The sequence below is a fragment of the Eublepharis macularius genome, chromosome 2 (assembly GCF_028583425.1).
Source record: "Eublepharis macularius isolate TG4126 chromosome 2, MPM_Emac_v1.0, whole genome shotgun sequence".
Taxonomy (NCBI): Eukaryota; Metazoa; Chordata; class Lepidosauria; order Squamata; family Eublepharidae; genus Eublepharis; species Eublepharis macularius.
In genome coordinates this window covers 14,461,374-14,487,239 of record NC_072791.1, presented here as the reverse complement: position 1 = coordinate 14,487,239, position 25,866 = coordinate 14,461,374, and the positions used below count along the sequence as shown (strand labels likewise).

The 25,866-nt window shown below is 44.3% G+C and overlaps 1 protein-coding gene across 1 annotated transcript in view; it reads left to right on the top strand.

Moving 5' to 3' along the window:
- The window catches only part of KCNH5 (potassium voltage-gated channel subfamily H member 5), a 302,905-nt gene that overhangs the window by 181,006 nt on the left and 96,033 nt on the right, over nucleotides 1–25,866 (top strand). Inside the window, exon 8 of the mRNA XM_054971983.1 lies at nucleotides 21,470–21,669. Within this exon, the coding sequence (XP_054827958.1) occupies nucleotides 21,470–21,669 (200 nt within the window). The remainder of the gene's footprint in view (nucleotides 1–21,469; nucleotides 21,670–25,866) is intronic.

The window sequence follows — 25,866 nt, the reverse complement described above, 5'->3', positions numbered from 1 at the left end:
GAGCTCCCACCCCTCCCAAACTCTGCCCATCCCAAGCACCGCTCCCAAATCTCTGGGAATTTTCCAAGCCAGAGTTACAACCTTAGTTGTTGCACTCATTCATGCAACCGTTTCCTTCTAAACACAGGACACTCATCATCGCAATAACAGGAGAATTTTACTTTAGGCAATGTCCCTTGTTCTTTGAAAAGGGAGTTGGCCAAAGATTGCCAGCTGATGCTCTTGCTTGCATATTTATTTATTTCCTGTTAAAATATATTTACTCCGCTTTCCTCTTATGACTCACAGAGACTTACAGTTCTAAAATAAAACTTAAGCTCCCTTTGCTTCCTGGTCGAGTAAATGCTTACAGATCCTATCCCATTTTCTAGAAAACAAAATAATTTTGCAGCACCTCCTAAAAGTTCAAGGATGCTGCCACCCTCATTTCCCCAAGAACGAAGGTGGTAGCTGCTATAAAGAGCGAAGGGGCTCTAATGGATGCCAAACAGGCAACCTTATGCGTTGCAACAACAAGAAGGTGGCAGCCAGAGGACTGCGATTGACACATTAGGGAGAGACGGTCCTTCAGATATGTGGATCCTAGACCACAGAAGGCTTTAAAAGTCATCATAACCAGAACCTTGAACTGAACTTGGAAACAAACTGGCAGCCCACGTAGCTGTTGCAAAATAGCCAAGATATGTTCCAGATCATCAGAATAAGAAGTTTGACATTTTCAAATAAGATTTACTATTTAGATGTCTCAGTGTGCCTTGGTCACGGTCACTTGGTGTCCATCAATAACTATTGAGGTGTCTGGATATGTATCAGTTTGCAGGTATGTCTTCTCACACTGCTCCAGGGGAACTCTAAGTTTCTCCTTCCAGTCAGCAAAAATCACAACACACAGCTCACAACATGCATCGCCCTCATGCAAAGTGTTAAAAATTTTGAGCTGGATAAGCAGGTCACTTTAACAGTCTAGGGAGGAGAAATGCCTTTTTGTCTGGTGATCGAGAAGATTTAGTTCATGGACTGCACGAGTTAAAAAACAGCCACAGCTGCAGGCACAAAGCTGCTGGGTGCAGCATTTGAGCTGAGCATCAAACAATAACATCGAGGGGACTAAACTTGCTTCTAAACAAGGAGTTCACTCATGTTATGCACAGTTGACTGAAGTGTTTGTGTTAAAGTTCTCTGAGCATCCCCAAAGAGCACAAGTCTTTGATACCCTTTCCTTAGAGAGAAATTGACCCAAGAAAGCTATTTGGGTGTTTCCTAAAACGGTAATCCAAAACAACAGTGAACGCATGAAGCTGACATACTGAATCAGATTCTTGGTACATCAGAGTCAGTATTTTTCTACTCAGGATGGCAGTGGTTCTCCGGGGTCTCAGGTGGAGGCCTTTCACATCACCTGTTGCCAGATCATTTTAACAGGAGATGCTGGGAATTGAATCTGCTACTTTCTGCATGCCAAGCTGCTGTAGCACAGTGCTTAAGTAGTTCGGCTGCGAATCAGTACTCTAATGGTTCAAATCCCACTACTTCCATGAGCTTAGTAGGTGGCCTTGGGTAAGCCGCTCCTCTCAGCCCCAGCTCCTCAGCTGTATTGTGTGGATAATTATAACACTAACTTGTTCACTACTTTGGATGAGGCACTAATCTGTCTAGAACAGCGCTGTATAAGTGTGGTTATTATTAAGCAGATGATCTACCACTGATCAATGGGATCTTGTGGATTGTTTGCATGGGGAGAAATAGTGAGCTGGCCAGGACTAAAGATGGGCACGAACCGAAATACGAACCAAAATTAAGCATGAACCAGGCTAGTTCATGGTTCGTGAACCATGGTTTGTCAGATCCCATTTCTAACGAACCGCCACAAACTTTTAGGCTGGTTTGTTTGGTTCGTTTTTTGGTTTGTCACTGCAAGTAGCCTTGTGCCAATCAATCAGTTTCCTAGACAACAGGGGATGGACTTTCCACAGACCTTCTGCTGGCCCGGAAGTGACCTGCTGACCCAGAAGTGATGATTTTCTGACCCAGATGTGATGTTTTCACAAACCAAATGAACCAGTTTGCGAACCAGGGGCAGGTTTGTGAAAGTTTGTGATTCGTGAAATTTCATGAACCACGAACCACATGGTTTGTTTTTTTTCCAGTTCGTGCCCATCTCTAGTCAGAACAGAAGAAACAGCATCCTTCTTACGAGAAGTGAAAGATGTTTCCAGAGCAGTCCACTACCTATAAATTTTTGAAAAACCAAAACCAGCACCCTTTAAGTGTCTTCCAGAGAATGTAAGAACCTCAGAAAATGATCTTTGGAGATAACCCTCGTGCTCTGATCAGAAGTCCAACTGGGGGGAAGAAGTATGTTTTGATTTCCCCATTTGTGTTTTAAAAGGAATATAGATCTCTTGGTAGCATGGAAGTTTTATTTGGGGAGTCTGACTCGAGCAACTGTCTTGTCCCTCAATTTTCCTTCTAATATGACAGGAGCTTTGAGTCCCTCTGAGGAAATTTGCTGAGAATAAATTAGAAGAACAGCCGTCCTTACACAGCAAAAAGCAGTTAGACTCTCTTGTATAGCACTGATGACAGCTGCCAGCTCGGCTGATGGAAGTTATTGATGGAAGCGGACGGCGTTGACCCCGTCGGCTTCAGGGCTGCCCTACAGAACCACTGAGTGCCCCTTTGTGTTGCATGCTTATTACCTGTGACATTCCTGACACAGCAAGGCTTTCGGAGGAGCAAACATGATACGGCTTTAATTCTAAAATGTCAGCAGTGACTCGGTAATGATACGGTGAGGAGAGCCTTCAGGAAAAACCTGCTTTTGAAAGAAAACCAGGGGACAGGTTGCTGGTGACAGGTACCGCTGCCAGTTGTTTGACAGGTGCAATTTAGATTTACGCTGCCAATCAAAGCAAAGCAGAATGTGAGCAGGGGTGTGTTTGTGTGCATGGAAATGGCAATTAGTCCATGGTTGGGAAGGGATTATTTTTTAATGGGTGAAATGAGAGAAGGAGCAAAATGATACACATTGCGTTTTTTTCTTTTTATTATCAAACTAAGTCCTCATTAGCTTTTGGCAGTCCAAGAAACCCATCACTCATTATCGGTTCTTCCAGTTTCTCGGAAGAAACTAGGCAGGATTTGCCAGCATGCTCGGTGTCTAGATATCTTTTCACATGTGAAGAAAAAGTCAGCCCAAATTATGAACATGGTATCACACTATTAAGTTTTAGGGAGGTGCATGGAACCACTTTATACTTTACATAGGTTAATATAGAATCATAGAATTATACGGCTGGGACCTCCAGGGTCATCTAGTCCAATCCCCTGCACAATGCAGGAAATTCAAAAATTCCTCCCCCTCCCCTAGTGACTCCTGCTTCATGCCCAGAAGATGGCAAAACACCATCAGGATCCCTAGCCGAACTGGTCTGGGGAAAATTTCTTCCTGCCCCCAAAGTGGCGATCGGCATTACCCTGGGCATGTAAGAAGGGGCCTCAAGAACTAAGCACTGATGTAACCCTTCCTGCCCTCCCTCTCATGATCTGCCCAGGTTCACAGAAACAGCATTGCTATCAGATGGCCCTCTAGCCTCTGTTTAAAAACCACCAAAGAAGGACCCGTCAAGCTGACGGTTCAGTAGTTACCTGGATCCTTCTTCTTGAAGATAGGGACAACATTTGCCCACCTTCAATCTTCTGGCACCTCACTTGTTCTCCAAGAATTCTCAAAAATAATGGACAGAGGTTCAGAAATTACATCTGTGAGTTCCTTTAGTACCCTCGGATGCAATTCCTCTGACCCTGAGGCCTTAGTTTGCTTGGCTACAATTTGAACATTGTGAACACATGAAGCTCTCTTTTACTGAGTCAGCCATTTGTCTGTCCAGGTCAGTATTGCTTCAGGTTGGTTTCCGTGTTTGTCTGTAGTAGAAGAGGAAGGTGTGGGTCCAGTAGCCCCTTAAAGATGAACTAGATTTCCAGGGTATGAGCTTTCGAGAGACAAGGCTAAAGGAGCTTTGACTCTCAAAAGCTCATACCCTAGAATCTAGCTCAAGGTGTTACAGGTCAGTAGTGTCTCCTCTGACCAGCAGTGGAGCACTGGAGGCCCTCCAGTCTCAGACAGAAGTCCTTCATATCATCTACTACCAGATCATTTGACATGGTTAGATTGTTGGGCAGTGATGCAACACTTTGCTGGTTTAAATCTCTCTACTTCCAGGTACTCACCAAGTGGTCTTGGCTAAGCCCCTCCTCTTAGCCCCAGCTCTGCTGTGGGGATAATAACAGTGACTTTGTTCACTGCTGTGAGTGGGCACTAATCTGTCCTAAAGAGTGGAGTACAGATGAAGTGTTGGTATTATTTTAAATGGTGATGGCAGGAATTGAACCAGGGACTTTCTGCACGCAAAGCAAATGTTCTACCACAGCACTGCAGCCCCTGTACACCATTTACATTGGTGTTCTTTTTTCATGGCTCATTCAGAGTGTGAAAGGAAAACTCACACGATCAGACGTACATGTTAGACATGAGCTGAGGAACTGTTATGACTGGGGCCACCAAAATCTTGCCTGAAGTGAAAGTGGTAGCAGGTGAATTAGCTGGCAATATTTCTAGGTATATTGTAGCGGTCAGATTGCCAGATTAGGAGGACCAGGGAGTGCTGAATTCAAACCCACGTTCAGTCATGCAGTTCACCTTGGGTTAGTCACTCTTTCTCACTAACCTCCCTCACAGGGAATGGAGAAGGGGTGGATCATGTCTGCTTCCATGAGTTCCTTAGAAGGATGTGATAGAAATGTTGATCAATTGGAGGGTTCTGCACCTCTGAACTTAATATATGTGAAACACGTTGTAGTGAGAGTCAGCATATTGTAGCGGCTAGAGAGTTGACTGCATGTAGTAGCCGATCTGTCTGATGGCGCTTGGATTTTAATGTGTTAATATGTTAATAGGTTTTTATTGTATTTTAACACTATATTTGTTGGAAGCCGCCCTGAGCCCACTTGTGGGAAGGGCAAGGTATAATTTGAATAAAATAAAATAAATAAATGTACATGCGTATTTTCTGTAGTCCCAACCTTATGGAATGGCCCATTCAAGGAAGTCAAGACAGCACCCATTCTCTTATTTTCCATAAAACAGGGATGTAAGAAAGGGCTCAGAGAGATTCTTTGGTAAATGGATGGGAAGTGTAGGCTATACTACAGGGTACTGTTTCTTGATATACATATGCTCCTATTGGGTAGTGTTTGCATCATTAAAGATGTCATACTTAATTACTTCTGATTTGTTTCAGCAGTATTTCATCTCCGTACTCAAATTTGTTTGTTTTCCAGTTTCTGCGACCCATATTCTATTGTATTGAATGTAGAGTTGCCAGGTCCCCTTAATATCCTAGCAGGAGGGGAGGCAGCACTCACCTTGTCTTTGCTCCTCCCGAGCACACTTCTGGTCGGGCAGACAACATCACTTCCTGGAAGTGACATCATCGTGTCTCTCTGAAAGTGCTCCTGCACTTCACCGTGAGCTGATTCGGGCTCCAAACGGGCCGGATCAGGCTTGTTTGGGGTCCAGATCAACCCACTGTGAAGTGCACACATGCTCCTGCACCTATGTGATGATGCTACTTCTGGGGGACCTGGGATCTCTAACTGTTGGTCGACTTGCACTGGGTAACTCCTCTTGAGTTTGAACTGTGATTCTCGAAAGCTTATGCTACAATAAAGTTGGTTAGTCTTAAAGGTGCTACTGGACTCTTTTTGAAGGAGAAAGGCAGACTATAAATAATATAATACAAACAAATGAACAAATAACAGAGATGTGAGTTAATATCTCCACTAGATATGAGTGGCCTTGGGTCAGTCACTCAACCTAACCCACTGCCCAGGGTTGTTAAGAAGATAAAATGAGGTGGTGGTAGCGATACATATATGCCACCCTGAGCTAAGATCCAGAGGAGTTAGCCGTGTTAGTCAGTAGTAGCAAAATCGAAAAGAGTCCAGTAGTACCTTTAAGACTAACCAACTTTACTGTAGCATAAGCTTTCGAGAATCACAGTTCTCTTCGTCAGATGCGGGGACCCTGAGCTAGCATGAGGATGAGCAGGAGGCAAATGGAAGCTGCATGGTAGTCATTTTCAGTTTCTTATCAAAACTGGATGTTGTGTTGTATACCTGGGACCACTGAAGAAACTTTCCATGCAGAAGTCACTGTGCACAAGCTCTGGGAGTCGAATTGCCACTAAATTTCGCCCCAAAGTGAAAATTTGAGGAAAATGTGAGAGTTTCTCATCAGGAGACATAATTGACATTTCAAAGGAAGCAAACAAGAAATTTTGATAGGAGTGGGGGGAAGCACATACTCAGTAGAAAAGTCCACAAAGCACAACTTCTTAGATTTCCAGACCTGTTCACCCAGTACAAAGACTGGGTAAAACACAACACAATTTCTTTTGCGCCATCAAGTTGCAGCCAACGTATGGGGACCCTATAAGGATTTCAAGGCAAGAGATTTCAGAGGCGGTTTGCCATTTCCTGCCTCTGCGTAGCAACCACAGCCTTCCTTGGTGATCTCCCATCCAAATACTGACCAGGGCCGACCCTACTTAAGATTCCAAGATTTGATGAGATCTAGCTACTTGGACCATTTAGAAATGAAAAATCTTAAAAGATACACACAATCAAAAGTTAATACGGTTACATTTTTAAATTTTAAAATTAAAAAAACCTTTTCATATTGAAATACCATATATATATCTACTATGAAAAGGAGAGTGAGAGAAAATGGATATTACGAGGAGGTCAAATTTGAGTTTCAAGCATGTCATTCATGAGTATTGCAGTCTCACTGGCTTATTCTTTACAAGCCTTTCTTCTAGGCTAGCATACTGCAGAGAAGCTTTTAGTATAGAAAAAATGAATCTGTATGAGGTTAGGATCTGGGAGAAAAAGTCTGGAAATGAATAAGTAGTGAGTTTTTCAAGAGCAAGATTTGGGTCCGGTAGCACCTTAATGACCACCAAGATTTCCAGAGTCCAAGTTCTCTTCACCCCTGGAAACCTTGTTGGTCTTTAAGGACTCATCTTGCTCTTCTACTGCAGACCAACGTGGCTACCTACCTGAAACTATCTTCACGGAAGCGTTGCTCGAGTCACTGCTGTTATGACAGCAATGCAACCCACACCACCTTTTTACCCACAATAAATAAGAGGGGATATAAGGAAGAGTTGTGAGATTTCATGCAGAAAGACATAAGACAAATCTGAAATTACTCAAACTAGACTTTTTGTGCTACCTTAATGAGGGACGAGCTGAAATCCTCAAGTGCTGCCAAACATTCCTCTGTGGCCCGAGGGGAGTATAGCAGCAGAAAGCTCTGTGGAAGCCGAAATTACCATAACATAATTTTCTATCTGGATATAGACAATCCACAATTTTTTTACATCCTTTAATTGGCTCTTTGCTGCTTCTTTACATTGTGAATCTGTATGAAACACATTACAACAGCCACACAGTTAGCAAACTGAAGAAAAGCCCAGCCTAACTAGTACAGCAGAACCCAGTTGCTTATGGCAGCCAATGAGATAGTAATAGTAACATTTGATTTATGTAACTAGAAGGCCTCTCAGGAAACCCCTCTTGATTTTATTGCCCTCTGTCATCTGATATTTGGAGATACATTACCTTTAAACCTGGAAATCTTGATTGCCCTCTTGATTTTATTGCCCTCCAGCAACTGATATTTTATTGCCCTCCAGCATGTGATATTCAGAGATACATTACCTTTAAACGTGGAAATCTCCGTTCAGCCATCGACCTGTTCTGTTTTGTCTGGTCCTCTTTTAAATATACCTAAGACAGTGGCCGCCCTGACCAGGATAGCATAGGCAAGCCTGATCTCATCAGATCTCGGAAGCTAAGCAGGATTGGCCTTGGTTAGTAATTGGATGGGAGACCTCCAGTGAAGACCAGGGTCGCTAGAGGCAGGCAAGGGCCTCTGTTAGTCTCTTGCCTTGAAAACCCCAGCAGGGGGTCACCATAAGTCAGCTATGACTTGATGGCACTTGATGGCCACTACTAAAACAATGGCCATTACTGTACAGAACTGCCTGACCTCCAAGTGGAGCCTGGAGATCTCCTGGAATTACAACTGAGCTCCATACTACAGAGACCAGTTCCTCTGGAGAAAATGCCTGACGTCACTCTCCTTCCCAAACTCCACCCACCCCAAGATCCATCCCCAAATCTCCAGGAATTTCCCAACCTGGGAATGGCAATGTTAGCTCCATTTAGCAATGAGTATGATAAGTGAATTAGGCATCCTGAGAAGAAGTGTTTTCTTTTGTCTGTCTGGAATCTACTTGGGGCACAAACCTGCTGGTGCCAGCCTAGAAGCTAGGAGCTGGATTCCCACCCCCAACCCTATTTGAGACTCAGGGCCAAGCTACAAGTGATGAATGACACTTGAACGGCAAGTGTATTTCTCCCAGTTCGCTTGCCCTCCACTCAATCCGCTTGCCGTTCAAGTGTCATTTGTCACTTGCAGCTTGGCCTTCTACCTAATTCTTAAAACCTGGGTTCTATTTGTCTATGCATTTTTATCCTGTCATTAATCCTAGGAATTCAAGGCAGCACATATGCTGCTTCTCCATTTTATTGATACAAAACTACCTGTTATATAGGCTGGATTGAGAGAACATGACTGGCCTAAAGCTATGCCATGATCTTCTTGACTGACAGGGGACTCAGACCCAGCTCTGCCATGTCTTAGTTCAATACCCAGAGGCTTACCTGGGGTTGCCAGACAATGTCCGGCAATCGCTGGAAGTTTAGAAGGGGGAGGTGGTATGTGTATGCATTGGCATGATGGTATTACATCTCTTCTGGGGAAGATCCGGATGTGATGTCATGCGGCTTCAGAAATTACTGGTAAATCTATGGTGAAATCAGAGAGTTTCTGGTGATTCCTAGAGCATCATGACTTCATATCCAGGATTTCTCCGGAAGTAATGTAATGTCATTGCACCAAGATCTGCTGCCTCTAGTGGGAAAATGGTAAGCATAGGTCTGCAAACCATAGCTTTAAAGCCAAACGTGGCTCTTTAGGCAAGCAAGTGTGGCTTGTTGGAAATGAGAATAATGTCTTTAAGTTAAGGTATATTGGAGAGGTATTCAAATCCTGCTACTGCTATGTTCTCAGTAGGTGGCCTTGGATATGTCGCTCTTCTCAGCCCCCAGCTCCCCAGCTGTATTGTGGGGATAATAATAACACTAACTTGTTCACCACTCTAAGCGGGGCACTAATCTGTTTAGAAGAGTGGTATATAAGTGCAGTTATTATTACTAATCAATATGCAAAGAGAATGGCAAACAGAATGGGACTAAAGGGATTCTTAGAGATGCCTCACAGAAAGGGAACATCACCCAGTTATTCAAGTATGAAAAATGCACAGATTTTTGCTAACTGCGATTATAAAAAGAATCACAAAAGGTGCTCTGGTTGTACATTGATTACTCACTGTGAGACTGCATTTGTGCCACTTCCTAATAAATAATAATAACTGCAATTATATACTGCTCTTCTAGACAGATTTGTATCCCATTCAGAACAGTGAACAAAGTCTGTGTTATTATTATCCCCACAATCCAGCTGGGGAGCTGGGGCTGAGAGGAGTGGCTTAACCAAGGCCACTTGCTGAGCTCATGGCAGTCATGGGATTCAAACCATCAGAGTGTTGACTTGCAACCACTTAACCTACACTACAGCAGATCCCAGTATTTGGGCTGCAGAAGCTGTATCAGCTCTTATTAATGTCGAATTGTATATTTTCACTTATGCAAATGGAGCCCCGTGGCACAGAGCGGTAAGCCACAGTACTGGAGCCCAAGCTCTGCTTACACGACCTGAGTTCGATCCTGGCGGAAGCCAGGTTCAGGTAGCCAGCTCAAGGTTGACTTAGCCTTCCATCCCTCCGAGGTCGGTAGCCGGCTCAAGGTTGACTCATCCTTCCAAGGTCGGTAAAATGAGTACCCAGTTTCCTGGGGGTAAAGTGTAGATGACTGGGGAAGGCACTGGCAAACCACCCCATAACAAAAGTCTGCCAAGAAAACATCATGATGCGACATCCTCCCATGGGAGGATTACTGAGAGCAGAACTACAAGTGACAAAAGGCACAGATTGGACACTTGTCAGCTTCCCTCAAGTTTTGATGGGAAATGTAGGCAGCTTGGCGGAATGTTGGACAAGTGACAGTTGAAAAGTCCATTGGACAGCAGTCGGAGAGCCAAGCTGCAAAACCAGGACGCCTACATTTCTCATCAAAACTTGAGGGAAACTGACAAGTGTCCAACCTGTGCCTTTTGTCACTTGTAGTTCCGCTCTTAGTCAGTAATGACTCAGTGCTTGCAAATGGACCTTTATGCAAATGGGCATTCCTATGCTGGCTCTTTGTTGATCTCTTCCTCTGAATTTTGGCATGGTTTTTTTTATTATAAAAAGTTGCTGACCTCTGCCTGCTCTAACCGTTATACCACATTAGCTCTGGCCGGCTGCTTTTTAGTTGGTTGGCTTGCTTTCTGGATCTGCATCTGTTCCCTTAACAGCAATCTGAAACAGCGGAATGAAGCGTATAGCCCCCCTTTTGTTTTTTCCATGCCAAGAAAAGATTCACCTGCTTAATTTCTCTCCGTCAGGCTGCTGAATATTACCATTAGCAGCACACTCATAATTATTTAATAGATCTAAATTTTTGCCAATTCCAGACAAAGCATCTATGGACAGTAATGAGAATCTCAGCTGTGTAACTGTTTTAATTATGATTTCAATAATCTGGTTGCAACAGGATGTAGATACACCAGCCGAGGATGGTTTTGTGTGTGTGTGCTTGCTATTCAACATTAAATGCATGGAAGTTCTCAGCTCTGCCGCAATGATAGAAACAGGTCTCTTGAAAAAAATCTTGTTAAATACTACTAATTAACCACATGCTAATTGTAGCACAGCACCCAATTGCCAGAGGATGTCTGGGGCCTGAGATGAACTGACTCAGCTAGCTGAGGTCAGGAATGTCTTCAAAGACAGGCAGGGCATGAAGACAAGACAGGAAAATTGACTTGCACCAGTGACATTTCTTGCCACCTGTGGCTGGCTTTTATGCAAGGAGAGGAAATGGGTTGTATGGAACAATCCCCCATGTGTGTCTTGCTTTCTGTTTTATTCATGCAGCTTAAATACTAAATAAATTTTATTCCAGCATCAGCTTTCATGAACTAGAGCTCACTTCACCATAGAAGCTGATGCTGGAATAAAATGTTGTTCTTTTTTTCTGTAGCAGACTAATATGACCACCCCTCTGGAATTATTGAGATGGGAGTAAGGCAACCAGAGGAAAGGTTGGGGGAGAAAACATGGGGGAGAGCAGTGTCACAAACTTGATGATGTCACTTCTGGGTAAAACCTGGAATTGACAGTGGTAGCTCTAGCCATCACCAGAAACTCTATGGTGATTCTAGTGATTCCTAGAGCTACTGCTGTCGCTTCCAGGTTTTTCCCAGAAGTGACATCATCACAGTCATGATGTTGGCGAGTTGTTTTATTTTCCCTGTGAGTGGCGGCAGGCAACAGGAGCTCAAGGCAGAGAATCCCTTGCCCCAACTGAGAGGCTTGGCAGTCATAGGTGAGGCTCCCCAATTCAGCATCCCAGTATCCCCTTCAAAAGAAGCAGGAAGGGACTGTGATTATGCTGGTCAAATGTTCTTGGCCTGCCTGCTCATCAGCATCCTCTTCCTGCTTCCTTCTTCACCATCTGCAGAAAGCATGGGTCCAGGAAGATTTCGGTTGCCAACAAAGTTGGAGAAAAACGTCCTGTCTCTTTAACAGAAGCTCCATGTGTGTAAGTGGGCAGTGGAGGGTTTTCACGGCATGGAGATAAATAACATCATCTGGTAAATGATATCCCATGAAGACTCTATTAAAGGGTGGTTTGCAATCCAAAAGTAATTGTCTACGTCCTCTATATACTATATGAAACCTTTTGAACTTTTCATATGCCAATATGCACACAGTCAAGACTGCTTAGCGAGCTAGTGGGCTGTAGTGGTTAGGGGCATGGCACAAAATAATGTTCAGACTGCCATTCAGCCATGATGGTCACATCATGGCGGGAGAGCAGCCTAGAAGTGCAATCAATCAATCAATCAATCAATCAATCAATCAATCAATCAATCAATCAATCAATCAATCAATCAATCAATCAATCAATCAATCAATAAATAAATAAATAAATAAATAAACAAATAAATGTTACCCTATACTGGTCACCAGAACTGTCTACCATCCACCCCAAGATCTCCAGTACAGGTCTTTTATGCCACCTGGTTCTTTTCACTGGAGACATTGGGTGTTGAACCTGGGACCCCCTGCATGCCAGATAGATGCTCTACCAGAGCCACAGTATCTTCTTCATGTTGTTAATTTGTGAAGGGGCAGATTGGACATTAGGGTCACCAGCAAAAGTGCCAGGGGGCCGATGGCCTGAGGGGCCACCCCCCATTGGGCCTACCCAGTCCTGGGGGGGCTGCCCCCTATGAGGGTCACCCCATCCCCCCAAAAAGGGCAGGATGTGGCTAGGGATGGGGCTGTCCAACTTGGCCTCACCACAGCAAAGTATAGGATGGGGTCACCTGCCCGGCCTCACTGCAGTGAGGGTTAGGGCCATCTTGCCTGGTTCGCTGCAGTGAGGAATGGGACAGGGCTACCTGGGCCAGCCTCACTGCAGCAGGGGACAGGGCCGCCCCACCTGGCCTTGCTGTAGTGAGGGCAGGACACAGTTGCCCTGCCTGGCCCCATCTCACTTACAAAAAAATGTTGCGCACTCCCTTCTGGCTACCTCTTGAAATACCCATTCACACAATAATGCCACCGAACTACGGGGGCTTGTTTCTGTCAAGCAGCTGAAACTCCTTAAGCACTGGCCTGTATCCTACCACTCCAATCCAGATAAGCATAGACCCTTCTTCCAGCATTAGCAACCTTCCTACAGAGGAAGAGCATCTTCCATTGCAGAATAGCATGTTGGGACATGGAAGGCTTCGCAGTAAGCTAAGCAATGTGGTTGGATACAGTCCTTTGAGTTTGCATTTGGGAGGAGATAGTGGAGAGACCCTGGTTTTGGTGCAGACTCCTCACTTGTGAAGCAGAGAACATTTCCAGTGCAGATTTCAAGCACTTCCCTTTTCCATTTTACAGCGCACTTTATTAGCCCCTCCAATTGTAAATCCCCATTAAAATCTCCGTGGAAACAGTTTCTGTATTAGAGAATATTAATGTTATATTATTTTGCTTATTTTTTTTTAATAAAGACAGCTTAGCACTTAAATTGTAGCATTTCCAGTACATTAAGCCAAGCAGTGCTTTGAGTTTCATGATGATACACCTGCTATGGAAGGTTATTTAGCTTAAGTACTAATTTTTTATGCCTGTCTCCGACTTCAAAAATCCCAGACCATTATTTCATTCAGATTATCTAATGCAGAACTGTTGCAATGTATTCTGAGAAAAACTAGCTCATTCCGAGTGACAGTAACAATCTACTGGCAATTCTTCTGGTTAATTAGGAGAGAAGTCATTTTAATAACAAAAGAATTTTTTCAACCTGTCTACACATAATTGCCTTTTAAGGAGGAAACTTCTCTTAACTCTGTTTATTCACTTGCAGTAAAAGAAGGCTGATTGTCCTCTGAGGTCCATTTGGGTTTTTATGTAGACTCATTAAATTTTATTAAAATGGTATTGGGGTCATGTGGTGGTGGAGAGTGCCCTCAAGTCATAGCTGACTTATGGCGACCCCCGGTGAGGCTTTCATGGCAAGAGACTAACAGAGGTGGTTTGCAACCCTGGTCTTCGGGGGAGGTCTCCCATCCAATTAATAGCCAAGGCTGACCTTGCTTAGCTTCCAAGATCTGACAAGATTAGGCTCACCTGGGCTATCCAGGTCAGGACATTGGGGTCATGTAGACCCCAGTGAAAGCAATGGGGGAGGTAAGTAAAACACCACAAGTCCAAGGCATTGGGGTCAAAGTGACCCCCAACTATAATAACAATGCCCACTTTAAAATATAAGGAGCTGGGGCTTCATTACAGAGCACAGCGTCTGCATGTTGAAGTCTTGGGTCCAGTCCATGGTGTCTCCAATTGGTACTCTCAGACAATAGATCAAGAGTTCCCAACGTGGTGCCCATGGGCACACAATTGTGCCCGCTGATACCTTTTATGGTGCTCAATCACCCAGTGGGGCTATATGGGGCTTTTGCCAAGCGTGGCTTTTAATTGGCCATTGGAGATTTGATTGGCTGTGCAGATTTTTAAAAAAACGTTAGCAGAAGCCACTTCCACGGCACAAAAATCTTCACTGTATGGCTGAAGGTGAGCTGTAGCATCCATTTTGTAGCTTGTCCTGTCTCCTGCAGCAGCCATTTTACTCCTGCGCCCACTGCACTGTGTCAGAATTCCAAATGTGCCCACAGGCTCAAAAAAGGTTGAGGATGCTGGGAAAGATCTCTCTCTGCAAGAACCACTGAGAGAGCGGACTGGAAGGACAACTTGGAAGGTCCTCATCACCCTAAATACCCATGTTGCCAGGGGAATCCAGCTAATGGCCTTGATATGATGTTTGACTTGGATTTGGGGGGTACGAGAGGAGCCCAGAGAGAATCTTCATCTAGGGATCTGTGGTGGCTCTCAGCTAGGGTTGCCAGGACCCCACCCAGTGGGAATGGAGAAGGAACCTGGCACTTACATGGGTGATCTTGCATGTGCACACAGCAGGCCACTCCCAGCAGGCATGATGACATCACTTCTGGAAGTGATGTCATTGTGCCCATGGGGACTGCACCTGCTGCACATGGGTAGAGTTGCCAGATCCTCTTACCCTCCCGGCAGGGGGGAGGGAAGACCTGGCTCTTGCCTTTTTCTTGCCTTCTTTATTTTTCATGTCTCACAGCTGCACAGTGATGTCACTTCCGGCCCCGTTCGGGACCCAAATCAGTCTGCAGCAAAGTGTAGGAGTGCTTCCAGGGCAGTGTGATGACGTCAATGACGTCGTTGCACTGCCTTGGGAGCACACCTGGGAGACTTGTTCCTGTGCCTTTCTCACCCCACTGGCCAGGTAAGTGAGATGGGGGCGGTAGAGAGTGAAACTGGGGGATCCTCCACCCCCACCAGTGGACTCAGCAGTCCTGTTCTCTGCTTGAAACCACTAGAAATCTGCTTGTTGGGAAAGGCAGTGGGAAACTAGATGGGCCCACGGTCTGACTTGGCTCACATGGCTACCGTCTGCTGAGAGAAAGAAGCATTAAACGTTCAGTATCAGTTTCATGCATTCTTCTATTAAATCAAAGCCTGTGTCAGCTATGTGTCATTTTTAATCTAAAAATCCCTCTTGATTTAATTAGGGTCTATTTGATTAAGCAAAATGTCTTCAATACAGGCTAGCAGGTTAGAGCAATGCACAGATGTTGATAAAATATTTATTCTTTAATATGATCTCCCGCTGTTTGACCTTATGAGCAAGCAAAAACAAGGAACGGGGAGAGATCATTTCTTTGTCGGTCTCGTTGTCATCTTATTTTCATTCTCTGAAAGCAAAGACTCCACAGATGAGTTTGGGAAAGCTTGGAGTACCTTGAAAGTTTTCTGCGGGGTTTTTTTTAGTGAGAAGCAATCTGTTGTCAGAGCCTTGCCTGTATTTGGGCTTTCACATTGCACCATGCAATACTCAGCCATGGAAGAATGTTGGGTGTATTTTTTAGTGCAAATGGTTCAATGTTGGGGCCTAACAAACCTTATCAGCACCTTGCGTGAGCTAATCCCGCACCCTAAAAACACACCCCAGAATTTTCTGCAGCACAGAGTCTCTCCCTACACAAGACTTCTGACACGTGTCAGTGGGGGGGGGGTAGTTGTGAATTTTCTGCATTGTGCAGGGGGTTGGACTAGATGACCCTAGAGGTCCCTTCCAGCCCTAGAGGTCACTTCCAACCCTGTGATTCTATGATTCTATGATTCATGTGTTGGGAGATGAAATGTTAGTCGGGAAGCATAATTTTAAAAGACAGAGCTGGCGGAGATCTCTTCCAACCCTGTGATTCTATGATTCATGTGTTGGGAGATGAAATGTTAGTCGGGAAGCATAATTTTAAAAGACAGAGCTGGCGGAGATCTCTCTGGAGAGGATGGATTCTCTTACAGACCTTTGCTGCTTCTGGCATGCCGGACTGCCTCCCTTACCAGAGCCTTTGCCCTGCCGAGGCTCACTGAATTCAAAGTTTTAAGCAGTGAGGGCAGCAGAGCAAAGGCTCCAGAAGGGGAAACAGTCCAGCACTCCAGAGGTGGCACTCCAGAGGGAACGGATTCTATCTGTGGGAGAATCCATCCCCTCTGGAGAGATCTCCACCAGCTCTATCTTTTAAAACTATGCTTCCAAGCTAACATTGCATCTCCCTACACAGGATGAACACGCGCCCAGGCATCTTGTGTAAAGAGACTCACAGTGGGATCCCTTGACAGCCACATCAGAGTTTCTTGGTAGACAAGCCTATGTGAAAAGTGTTCCTTGGTGGCAGAAAGCTTGCAAATCATAAATGAAAGAAGGAAAGATGTAACCGGTTGTGTGCCTGGATCTTCATTCCCACATGCCTCTCTAAGTAGCTTAAACCCTCTTATCCTAAGAGGCGGAACATGTTCTACATTCTTTATGATGATTCCAACTGTTCTTAAGTCATGCAAGAAAAGCATTTCCTACAAAGCATTGCTTTTATTTTCCCCTTTGAGAGACCAAATGAAAGGTATCGGGAAATGCTGAAGCAGCAGCAACACCATAATTGTTTTGACAGCGGGGAAGGCTCCGGCTGTTTGTTTGGTAGCTGACAAAAGTAATCTCTGGAGGGTTTTTTTTTATTTTTGGACCCAGAGCAGCAGAGAGCGCTGACTGCAGCACAAACAACCAGAAGGATGCTCCGGTCCCTAATGCTTCTAGCCAAAGTGTCCAGCACGGGAACAGGATCCAGAATCAATCTTACGTTTCCTTGATATGAAGGGCTGCTCGGTAACTAAGAATGATTCATGCCGTCAGAAATCAGCTTTGGACACCTGATGGTTTTGGCAATCATTGCACGGGGCAGCGTGGCAAAGTGGTCACCTGCGTTGTGTGAACTCAGCTGTATCGGAATATCCCATATATTTTTATCCTGCCTTTCCTCCCAGGAGCCGAAGGCGGCATCCGTGGCTCTCCCCCATTTTATCCCACATCACCTCTATGAAGTTGGTCAAGATATGATCAGCCCAAGGCTGGCAGAGCAGGGATTTCAGCCAGGGTCTCTCTGGATCCAGTCTCCCACTACAACCACTATATCACCCTGTCTGTCCCATTCAAGGGCATTATACCAGTGAATACCAGTTGCTGGATACAGCTGGCATGGGGTGGCTGTGGACTCCAGCTTATGGGCTTTCCAGAGGTAACTATCTTGTAGGTTTAATGTGTATCTGATCCAGCAGTTAGGATTGCCAGGTCCCCTTACCATCCCGTCAGGAGGGTGAAGACCCAGCGCTTACTTTTTTGGTGCTTCACGGATGTTCCTTGCCAATGTGATGAGGTCACTTCCAGGAAGTGATGTCATTGCGCAAAGCTGGGAGCATGCACGTGCTCTGCACTGGGTTAATTTGGACCCCAAATGGACTCAAGTCAGCTCATTTGAGTCCAAAATTGGCCTGCTGCAAAGCACTGGAGCACTTGAGGGGTGGTGTGATGATGTCAGTGATGTTGTTGCGCCAGCCCTGGAAGCACACCTGGGAGGTCCATTCCCCAACTTTCTCCCCATCAGCCAGTTAAGTGGAGGCAGAGGGGGAAAGGTGGGAGAAGAGACCCCCTGCCCCCACCAGGGGAATGGGATCCCTAACAGCAATAGATGTATTACCGAGTTTGAGAGCCAGTTTGGTGTAGTGGTTAAGAGTGCAGGACTCCAATATGGAGAGCCGGGTTTGATTCCTCGCTCCTCCACTTGAAGCCAGCTGGGTGGACTTGGGTCACTCACAGCTCTCTCAGAGCTCTCTCAGCCTCACCCACCTCACAGAGTGATTGTCATGAGGATAATAATGGCATATTTTGTAAACCGCTCTGAGTGGGCATGAAGTTGTCCTGAAGGGCAGTATATAAATCAAATGTTATTATTATAAGTTTTGTGTCCTGTGGGAACTCAATTTGGAAGTGTCTCAGGCACCCAGTTTCAGATGCCCCCTTGATGTTTACCTAACCTGAAACAGCTGCAGGGGGCATTTTTTTCCATCATGGAACATGCACCGAATGCTTGCATACGTACTCCACCACCCAGAGGACAAATAACCCCAGTTTAAAGCTATTTCAGGTCAGGGAAATAGGACAAAGGCCTGAGCTCTTATTCCCTTGTATTATGGTCTGAATCAGGCCCCTGAGGCACTTCCGAATTGAGTTCCCATGGAGAACTTGCAGCTGCCGTATGGTTGCAAGGCTCTGGGGTGATCACGTAGTGTATGTAATGTGTAGTTTGGTCCTTAAAGCCATCCACGGTCATGAACATCACTGCGTCCATCCATTGGCAGTGAATTCCACAATTTAATTAATCGCTGAACATCCTGAATCTGTTGGCTGTCAAGGTCATTGGGTGCTCCCAAATTCTAATATTTTAGGAGAGGCAGAAAAATATTCCCTCTCTCCACTTTCTCCATTCCATGCATAATTTTATAAACTTCTATGATTTTCCTTCTTTGGTCTTTTTTTTTCAAAACTGACAAGTTCATTTCTCTTCAGCCTGCCTTCTTACAACTTAATAACTAATAGCAAGTTTCTTGTGATATGATTTTTTAAAAAAATAATCAAATCATTGAATATTGTCACTTTATAAAGACCGAAATCCTCAAGTAACAGCAAGAAACTGTGCAGTTTTATGCAATGTAAGAGCAAGCCTCATTGAACATCACATGACTTACTTCTGTGTAAGGCACTGAATGCGGCTGCATCGGCTCCTTTGTCCCCCGTTCAAATCCCCCATGGTTTCAATGTCTCTTTCACAAGGGCTTTGTCCAGGATTTTGGTGTGGAGGTGTGTGGAATTTTCTACTCAGAGTTTTCTTTTTTTAAATGTTGCATTTCTGTGTGTACAGAAGAATCTCTTCGACGCTAAGAGATGGAAAAATAGGGCAAGTTTTTTATGACTGGTAGGCGGTATGTTAATAAACAGAATTTAACACACTGCAGTATGTTCCAAGACAGTGCCCATTGCCAAGCAAATCAAATTTAAAAATAGCAGGTTTTTTTTCTTTTCTAAAGAAAATAATGTACCATAATGATTTCAGTTCTGTGCACAGTTCCTTGGAAGTATCTTCCATTAATTTCAAATGCTTGTTCTCACAATCACATCAGTGGCGTTATGGGATGGTTATGGGAAAAACATGCCCGCTTCCAATGTATCATGAATCAGTCATGTCTATGGCTGCTGAGAACCATACAGACTCTTAGGCAAGACTCCTATTGTGCTCCCTTTCATATTTCCAAGACCATAAGGAAGATGTTGGATTAGATCCGTTATGCTTCTAACATTTCCTAGTGGTGCATTGCTCCCATCAAACTTGGTCCTTAGAATTTTATACTGCTAGTTGCCCTCCCTCCCTCAGGTCTTAGTAGCCCTGGTCACCTACATCTGTAACCACCCACAGGATTCAACACAAAGCCAGTTTTGGGAAGCATTCTCTTTCCATTGTTTACCAATGCAGGCTTAAACTAGACACCTGAGAGTGGCAGCAGGTCACACAAGTGCCTTGCCACAGGCTTGGAGCCATCTAAGTTATCACGTGCCCACCAAACTCTCACTAGTGTTTCTCTTCTCCTGCTGGTGCTCAATGGACTGATGTTGCAAACACTGTGATGTCAGTTCTGTCTAAGAACCTGGAAGTGATGTTGTCATGTTGTGTGATGCTCTAAGAATGTTCCTGATCTCTACGGTTTTTACTGTAGAGATTGTGGGAAATCTTAGAGCAGAAGTGATGTCACTTCTGGGTGCCTAGCCGGAAGTGACATCATGGTGTCGTGCAATGCCATTTTGTTGGTCCATATACCCCAAGCACTCCTGCCACTGTTGGGGCTGGGGCTGGAAACCCTAGAGCCATCACACAGTAATTCTGATCTTTTCTGAGGAACATCCGATCAACATCTCTAATGGTCAACTGGCTCATCCCTACATGGATGCCAAATGCCATACTAGAGATACCCGGCATGTGTTCTTCATGTGTTGGGTCCTATAAGGTTCCCTGGGTAGTGTAATCTTACAAATAACAGCCGTTCCATGTGATTCTCCACCAGGGGAAGAGTGGTGTGTGTGGGGGGATTCTCTCTCTGTCTCTGGCAAAAAGCCTCCACTTGGGTTTTCCTCTAGGAGCTTGGGGGAGGTGTGTATGTGTGTAACAGGAGGCAGGAAATCCAGGATGGCTTTTCCCAAGAGAGAGAGAAAGAGAATCCACCCCCCCCCCGCTCTTCTCCTCGGCAGAAAATCACATTACGGATTCTCTTTCTCTCCAAGCAGGGGTCATTTCGTAGAAAAAGAGCTGGAGGAATTCATTAGCATGACTCATTAGCATAATTCATTAGCATATGCCACACCCCTTGACCTCACCGGAAGTGTGTCATTGGCATAACTGATTTGCATATGCCACACCCCCTGACATCTCCTATCCTAGCTGTTTTGGACCCAATCCTGGCCATTCAGGGCTGAAATTGGGCCCCAAATGGCAAAAAGGGGCTGACAATGGCCAAAAAGGGGCCCCAAATGGTCAGTATCGGGAAGCTGCTGAGTGGGAGAGTGATCCACCACCTGTCAGAGGCCCTATCCGGGCTGTTTCGGCCCCAATCCAGGCTGAAACGGGCCCAAAATGGCCGAGAGTCAGGTGGGTGGGGCCACCTGACATGTGACCTCTTTGGGGAACTGCCGGAACTGCATTCCTGCATGTTCCCCCTCCAAATGAGCCCTGACTCCAAGCATGAGAAAAGAGTACCTGACTGCTCCCTGTCTATTCAGTGATGGCACCATCGATGCACTCTGGCTTCACCCCTAAGACACCAGGCCCAAGTAATTTCTTCCTTTGGTCTTTTCAGTGCCATTCTCCATCCCTGCCCAGTGGCACTAAGCCCCATTTCTACCCTTTCAAACTCCGACCTTCTGTTTGCAGGGTTCCACTCTTTAGCTCACAGGCTAAAAGGCTACCCTAATGAAGACTGACTGCTCACTGCAATATTATCTTTCCCATGCTCTCCTTCATGCATCTAATTCATTTCATGGGAACTCTGATTTTGAACGGTCAGTTGGGCGATCCGAAGGTGTCAGCTAAACTAATGAGAACGACATTTCCAGTTTATTTGATCGTTGACTTTTTGTTCTCTTCCAGCTCTTCTTTATGCAACTATTTTTGGAAATGTCACCACCATTTTCCAACAAATGTATGCCAACACCAACCGTTACCATGAGATGCTGAACAACGTGAGAGATTTCTTAAAGTTATACCAAGTCCCCAAAGGCCTTAGTGAACGCGTCATGGATTATATCGTCTCCACGTGGTCCATGTCAAAAGGGATCGACACAGAGAAGGTACAACCGTGCATGGAGAAATTCCCCTTTGCTAAATGAGTCAAGCTTTTGTGCATTGCTTAATATATACAGCCAAGTGATCAATGCTTGTAATAAGGGGATGTTCATTTAAACATTAGCTAATGAAACAACTTGTTGAAGAAGCAATTTTTTATCGACAGTATTATAAATGTTCAACAGACAAAAATAATGACTATTGGTAATATTCCAAAATCTTTGAAAAGGTAACTGTTGGTTTCTATCCCATCTATTTTCATGGTTGCATGGGAGCTAACATATGTTCCCATTCAAACAGATTGTGGTAATAGGTCACTCTTTGCATAGCAGTCAGACAACCATTATACTATCTCATCAACAGAGGTGGGCACAGATCGGGAAAAACCCATGGGCTGTGGGTCCGTGGTCCATTGCATTTCACAGATCATGGACCACAAACTTTTCATGGTCCAGCACCGGTTCGGGAACTGACCAGTTAGTCAGTCTGGGCCGGTGCCAGGAGAGCTTTAACCCACCTCCTTGCTCCAGCTGACTGGTGGGCCTGCCAGTCAGCTGGAGCAAGGGGGGATTTAAATGTTAAAGTGCTCCTGGAGCCACTTGCCAGCAGTGCCGAGAGTACTCTAACCCCCCTTTAATATTTAACCCCCCCTTGCACCAGCTTATTGGCAGGCCCATCAGTCAGTTGGAGCAAGGGGGGATTTAAATGTTAAAGCACTCCCAGCACTGCTTGCCAGTGGGATGGGGAGGCTTTAATGGACCACGGGCCAACGGACTAGCAAAAAGTCCATGGGGTCCATGGAAAATGGGCATACTATGACCTGCCGGTTCGTGAATGCCAAACCAGCCCAGTCCATGTTAAATTTTGGTCCATTTTCCGGTCCGTGCCCACCTCTACTCATCAACTTACAGAAGAGCTCCAAATTCAGTATAAGTTAGTGGCATGGTACCGCTCCTCTGCCCTTACCAGTGCGTTTCCTTACATTGCTGCTGTACATTCACTGAGCTGTACTGTGTGAGAGGTTGTATCCCGTGCACTCTTCCACTGGAGTAACGGCATTTATGAAATTAAAATTATGCGTGGGCTGGAGAGAATGGACAGAGAGAACTTTTTCTTCCTCTTTCTTAATCCTAGAATTTGAGGTCATCCAATGAAGCTGATGGGCAGTAGACTCAGGGCAGACAGAAGGAAATACTTTAAACAACGAGTGATTAAGATGTGAAATTCATTGCCAGAGGCTACAGCGATGGCCACAGGCATAGACAGTTTTAAAGGGGGATTCGATAAAGTCATGGAGGAGAGGTCTATCAGTGGCTACTAACCATGGTGACTAAAGGGAGCCTCCACATTCAGAGGCAGTCAACCTCCCAATAACAATACCAGGAGGCAAAATTAGGGGAAGGCCTTTATGCCTTCCAGAAAAACTGGATGGCCACTGAGTAAAACAGGATGCCGGACTAGATGTGCCACTGCTCCGATCCAGCAGGGCTCTTCTTATGTATGCTCTTACGTTGATTGGGTGGGGAAGAATTTTTGCCCATTGTCCCATTGTGAATCCCCACTTTGCAATTTATGGTGGCCGTCTGACTCCGGAAACAAAATTTAATGGAGCTCAGTGGGTTGCAGGGACATAATTTCAAGGTGTACAGCAGGCTACATTGAAAGGGGGAGGCAGGGAAATTTATTTCCACAAGCACACCACCTCTCGTGCTTAGTATGCTAAAAATAATTTCTCTGAATCCAACATTGTATTTATTTATTCTTTTCTCAATATTTCTCTGTTTTTTAAAAAATATACAATATCAAATATGATCACAGGGGAACTTGGAGAATGTTTGTTTCTCTGACTTTTTTATGCCCACCCAATCACTGAGCATCAATTCAAATATGATTCTTTTAAAAAATCTCATTAAGTATAAATAGCTCTGATAGATCTTAAAAACAAAGGCAGTCAATAAAATTGACAAGCAGCAGAAGCATTGATCAAATCAATAATTCATATCTCAGCAGCGAAACCAACCTGCAAACACAAGGAATAATTAAGAAAGCCATTGCAGGGATCAGTAAAAGATGTTAAAATACAAAGGTCAGGGCCTGGGGGAAAACCACACAGCCACAAAAAACCTGCGGAAAGCAAACGTTTTTTTCCTAAGAATTTTTATTAAGAATTTTTAAGCAAGTTAATAAAAAGAGAAAAAGCACATATTTATATGGGGAAAAATAAAAAAAGGAAAAAGGAAAAAAGAATAGGAATAAATACCAATTTTGTCTGTGAAAAGGTATAAAAGTATTACATATTATACACTAACTCCAAAATTACCACGAGTAAATACTTCTTTCCCTCTAAACGTTCTTTCCTTACCTCCCAATCTTCAAAAGCATGAGTCATTAATTCATTTCTTTCTGTTTCTCACAAAAAGTCTATAAGGGGCTTCTAGGTAACCATATATTTATCTAATGTCTTTTCCCTGATTAAGAAGTTTAGTCATCTTGGCATAGTCCATCATTTTCTCCAAACATTCCTCTACTGTAGGTAATATTGATGCTGTCCATTTTTGAGCATATAACAGTCTTGCTGCTGTTATTATATATACAAAAAAAAGGTATACCATGTGTAACTTCCAACTGTTTTCCCATTAGTCCCAACAAGAAAGCCTCTGGCTTCATTTATACATTCATTTATACATTCATTTAAAACCTTCTGGATAACTGAATGTATTTGTATCCAAAATTTCTTAGCTTTGTTACATGGCCACCATAAAGGAAAAGTGCCAGAAATTTAAAAGGTTCAGTGAATGGATGTGCTGAGGACCAGGGAAGAAAAGCCCTGACTTCCACGGTCAATCACCTCACTTCAAAAGAGGGGGGGGGTTACACACAGCAGCCCCCCCAGGCGGGTTTCAGGTGGTGGCCAGGTTTGGAAAACAGCAGGTGGTTCTTTAACTCCCCTGCATTCCAGACCATTTAGTACATGTAGTATTTAAGATCGCAGGACTCTAATCTGGAGAACCGGGTTTGATTCCTCCCCACTCCTCCACTTGAAGCCAGCTGGGTGACCTTGGGTCAGTCACAGCTCTCTCAGAGCTCTCTCAGCCCCACCCACCTCACAGGGTGATTGTTGTGGGGATAATAATAGCATACTCGGTAAACCACTGTGAGTGGGTGTTAAGTCATCCTGAAGGGTGGTATATAAATGGATTATTATTATTATTACTAATTCACAGCACTGACTCTTAATAATGGCTTGTAATCCATCACTCTGCAGATGTGATGAAAATAATGGATCATCTGTCTATCTGTAAAGGACAAGTTGCACATGAAGCTTCAGTTTACGCTGGGGCTGTGCAGGGAAGGGGTTTACGGGGCAATCTTCAGAACCCTTTCCTGGGAGTAAGCCCCACTGAATAGATCTGCGCCGTTTCCACATTCTTTAATATCGTGCAAAACTCACGAAATGAGGTGCAATTTCTGACATCATTGTGCCATGAAAACAGAATCTTTCATTGTGCCATGAAAACGGAATCATGACGGGGTGATGTCAAAAATCGCACCGTGAAGACGTCCTCATCCAGTGAGTTTTGCGCAATGTTAAAGAGCGATGTTTAACATCATTCCTGCTTTGTTTTAATCAAAGGTGGGCTCTCTGTCCTTTTAAAGGAACAAGGACTGCCCTTAACAACTCTTCTTTTCTCCACCTTAAAGGAACACAGACTGTCCTTAACAACCCATCTTTTCTCCACCTTAAAGGAACACAGACTGTGCTTAACAACCCATCTTTTCTCCATCATAAAGGAAAACAGTCTGTCCTTACCCACCCTTCTTTTCTCCACCTTCACAGTGCAACCTTATAAAGAGCTACTTCAGTCTAAGCCCTTTGCTTTCCATTGGTTTAGATGGGAGGAATTCTGCAGAGGGTCACATTATTTTTTTAAAAAAATATATTTTATTAATTTTCAAGCCAAAAAAAGGAAGAAAAACAACCACTGTCAAAATTACAAACATAAAAAAGAACACTTAAGAAAAAACTATAGAGAATGTCAAATCAAATTCTTGACAGAGGGCTTAATATTCAACACATTTTTCAAATTATCTTACTTGATACAGTTAAAAGAGGAAATCATTAATGGCACAACAGATTTTTAAAGAATTATTTCTTTATATGCTTTATATCTAATTTCTTTCCCATAATTTGAGGAAGGAAT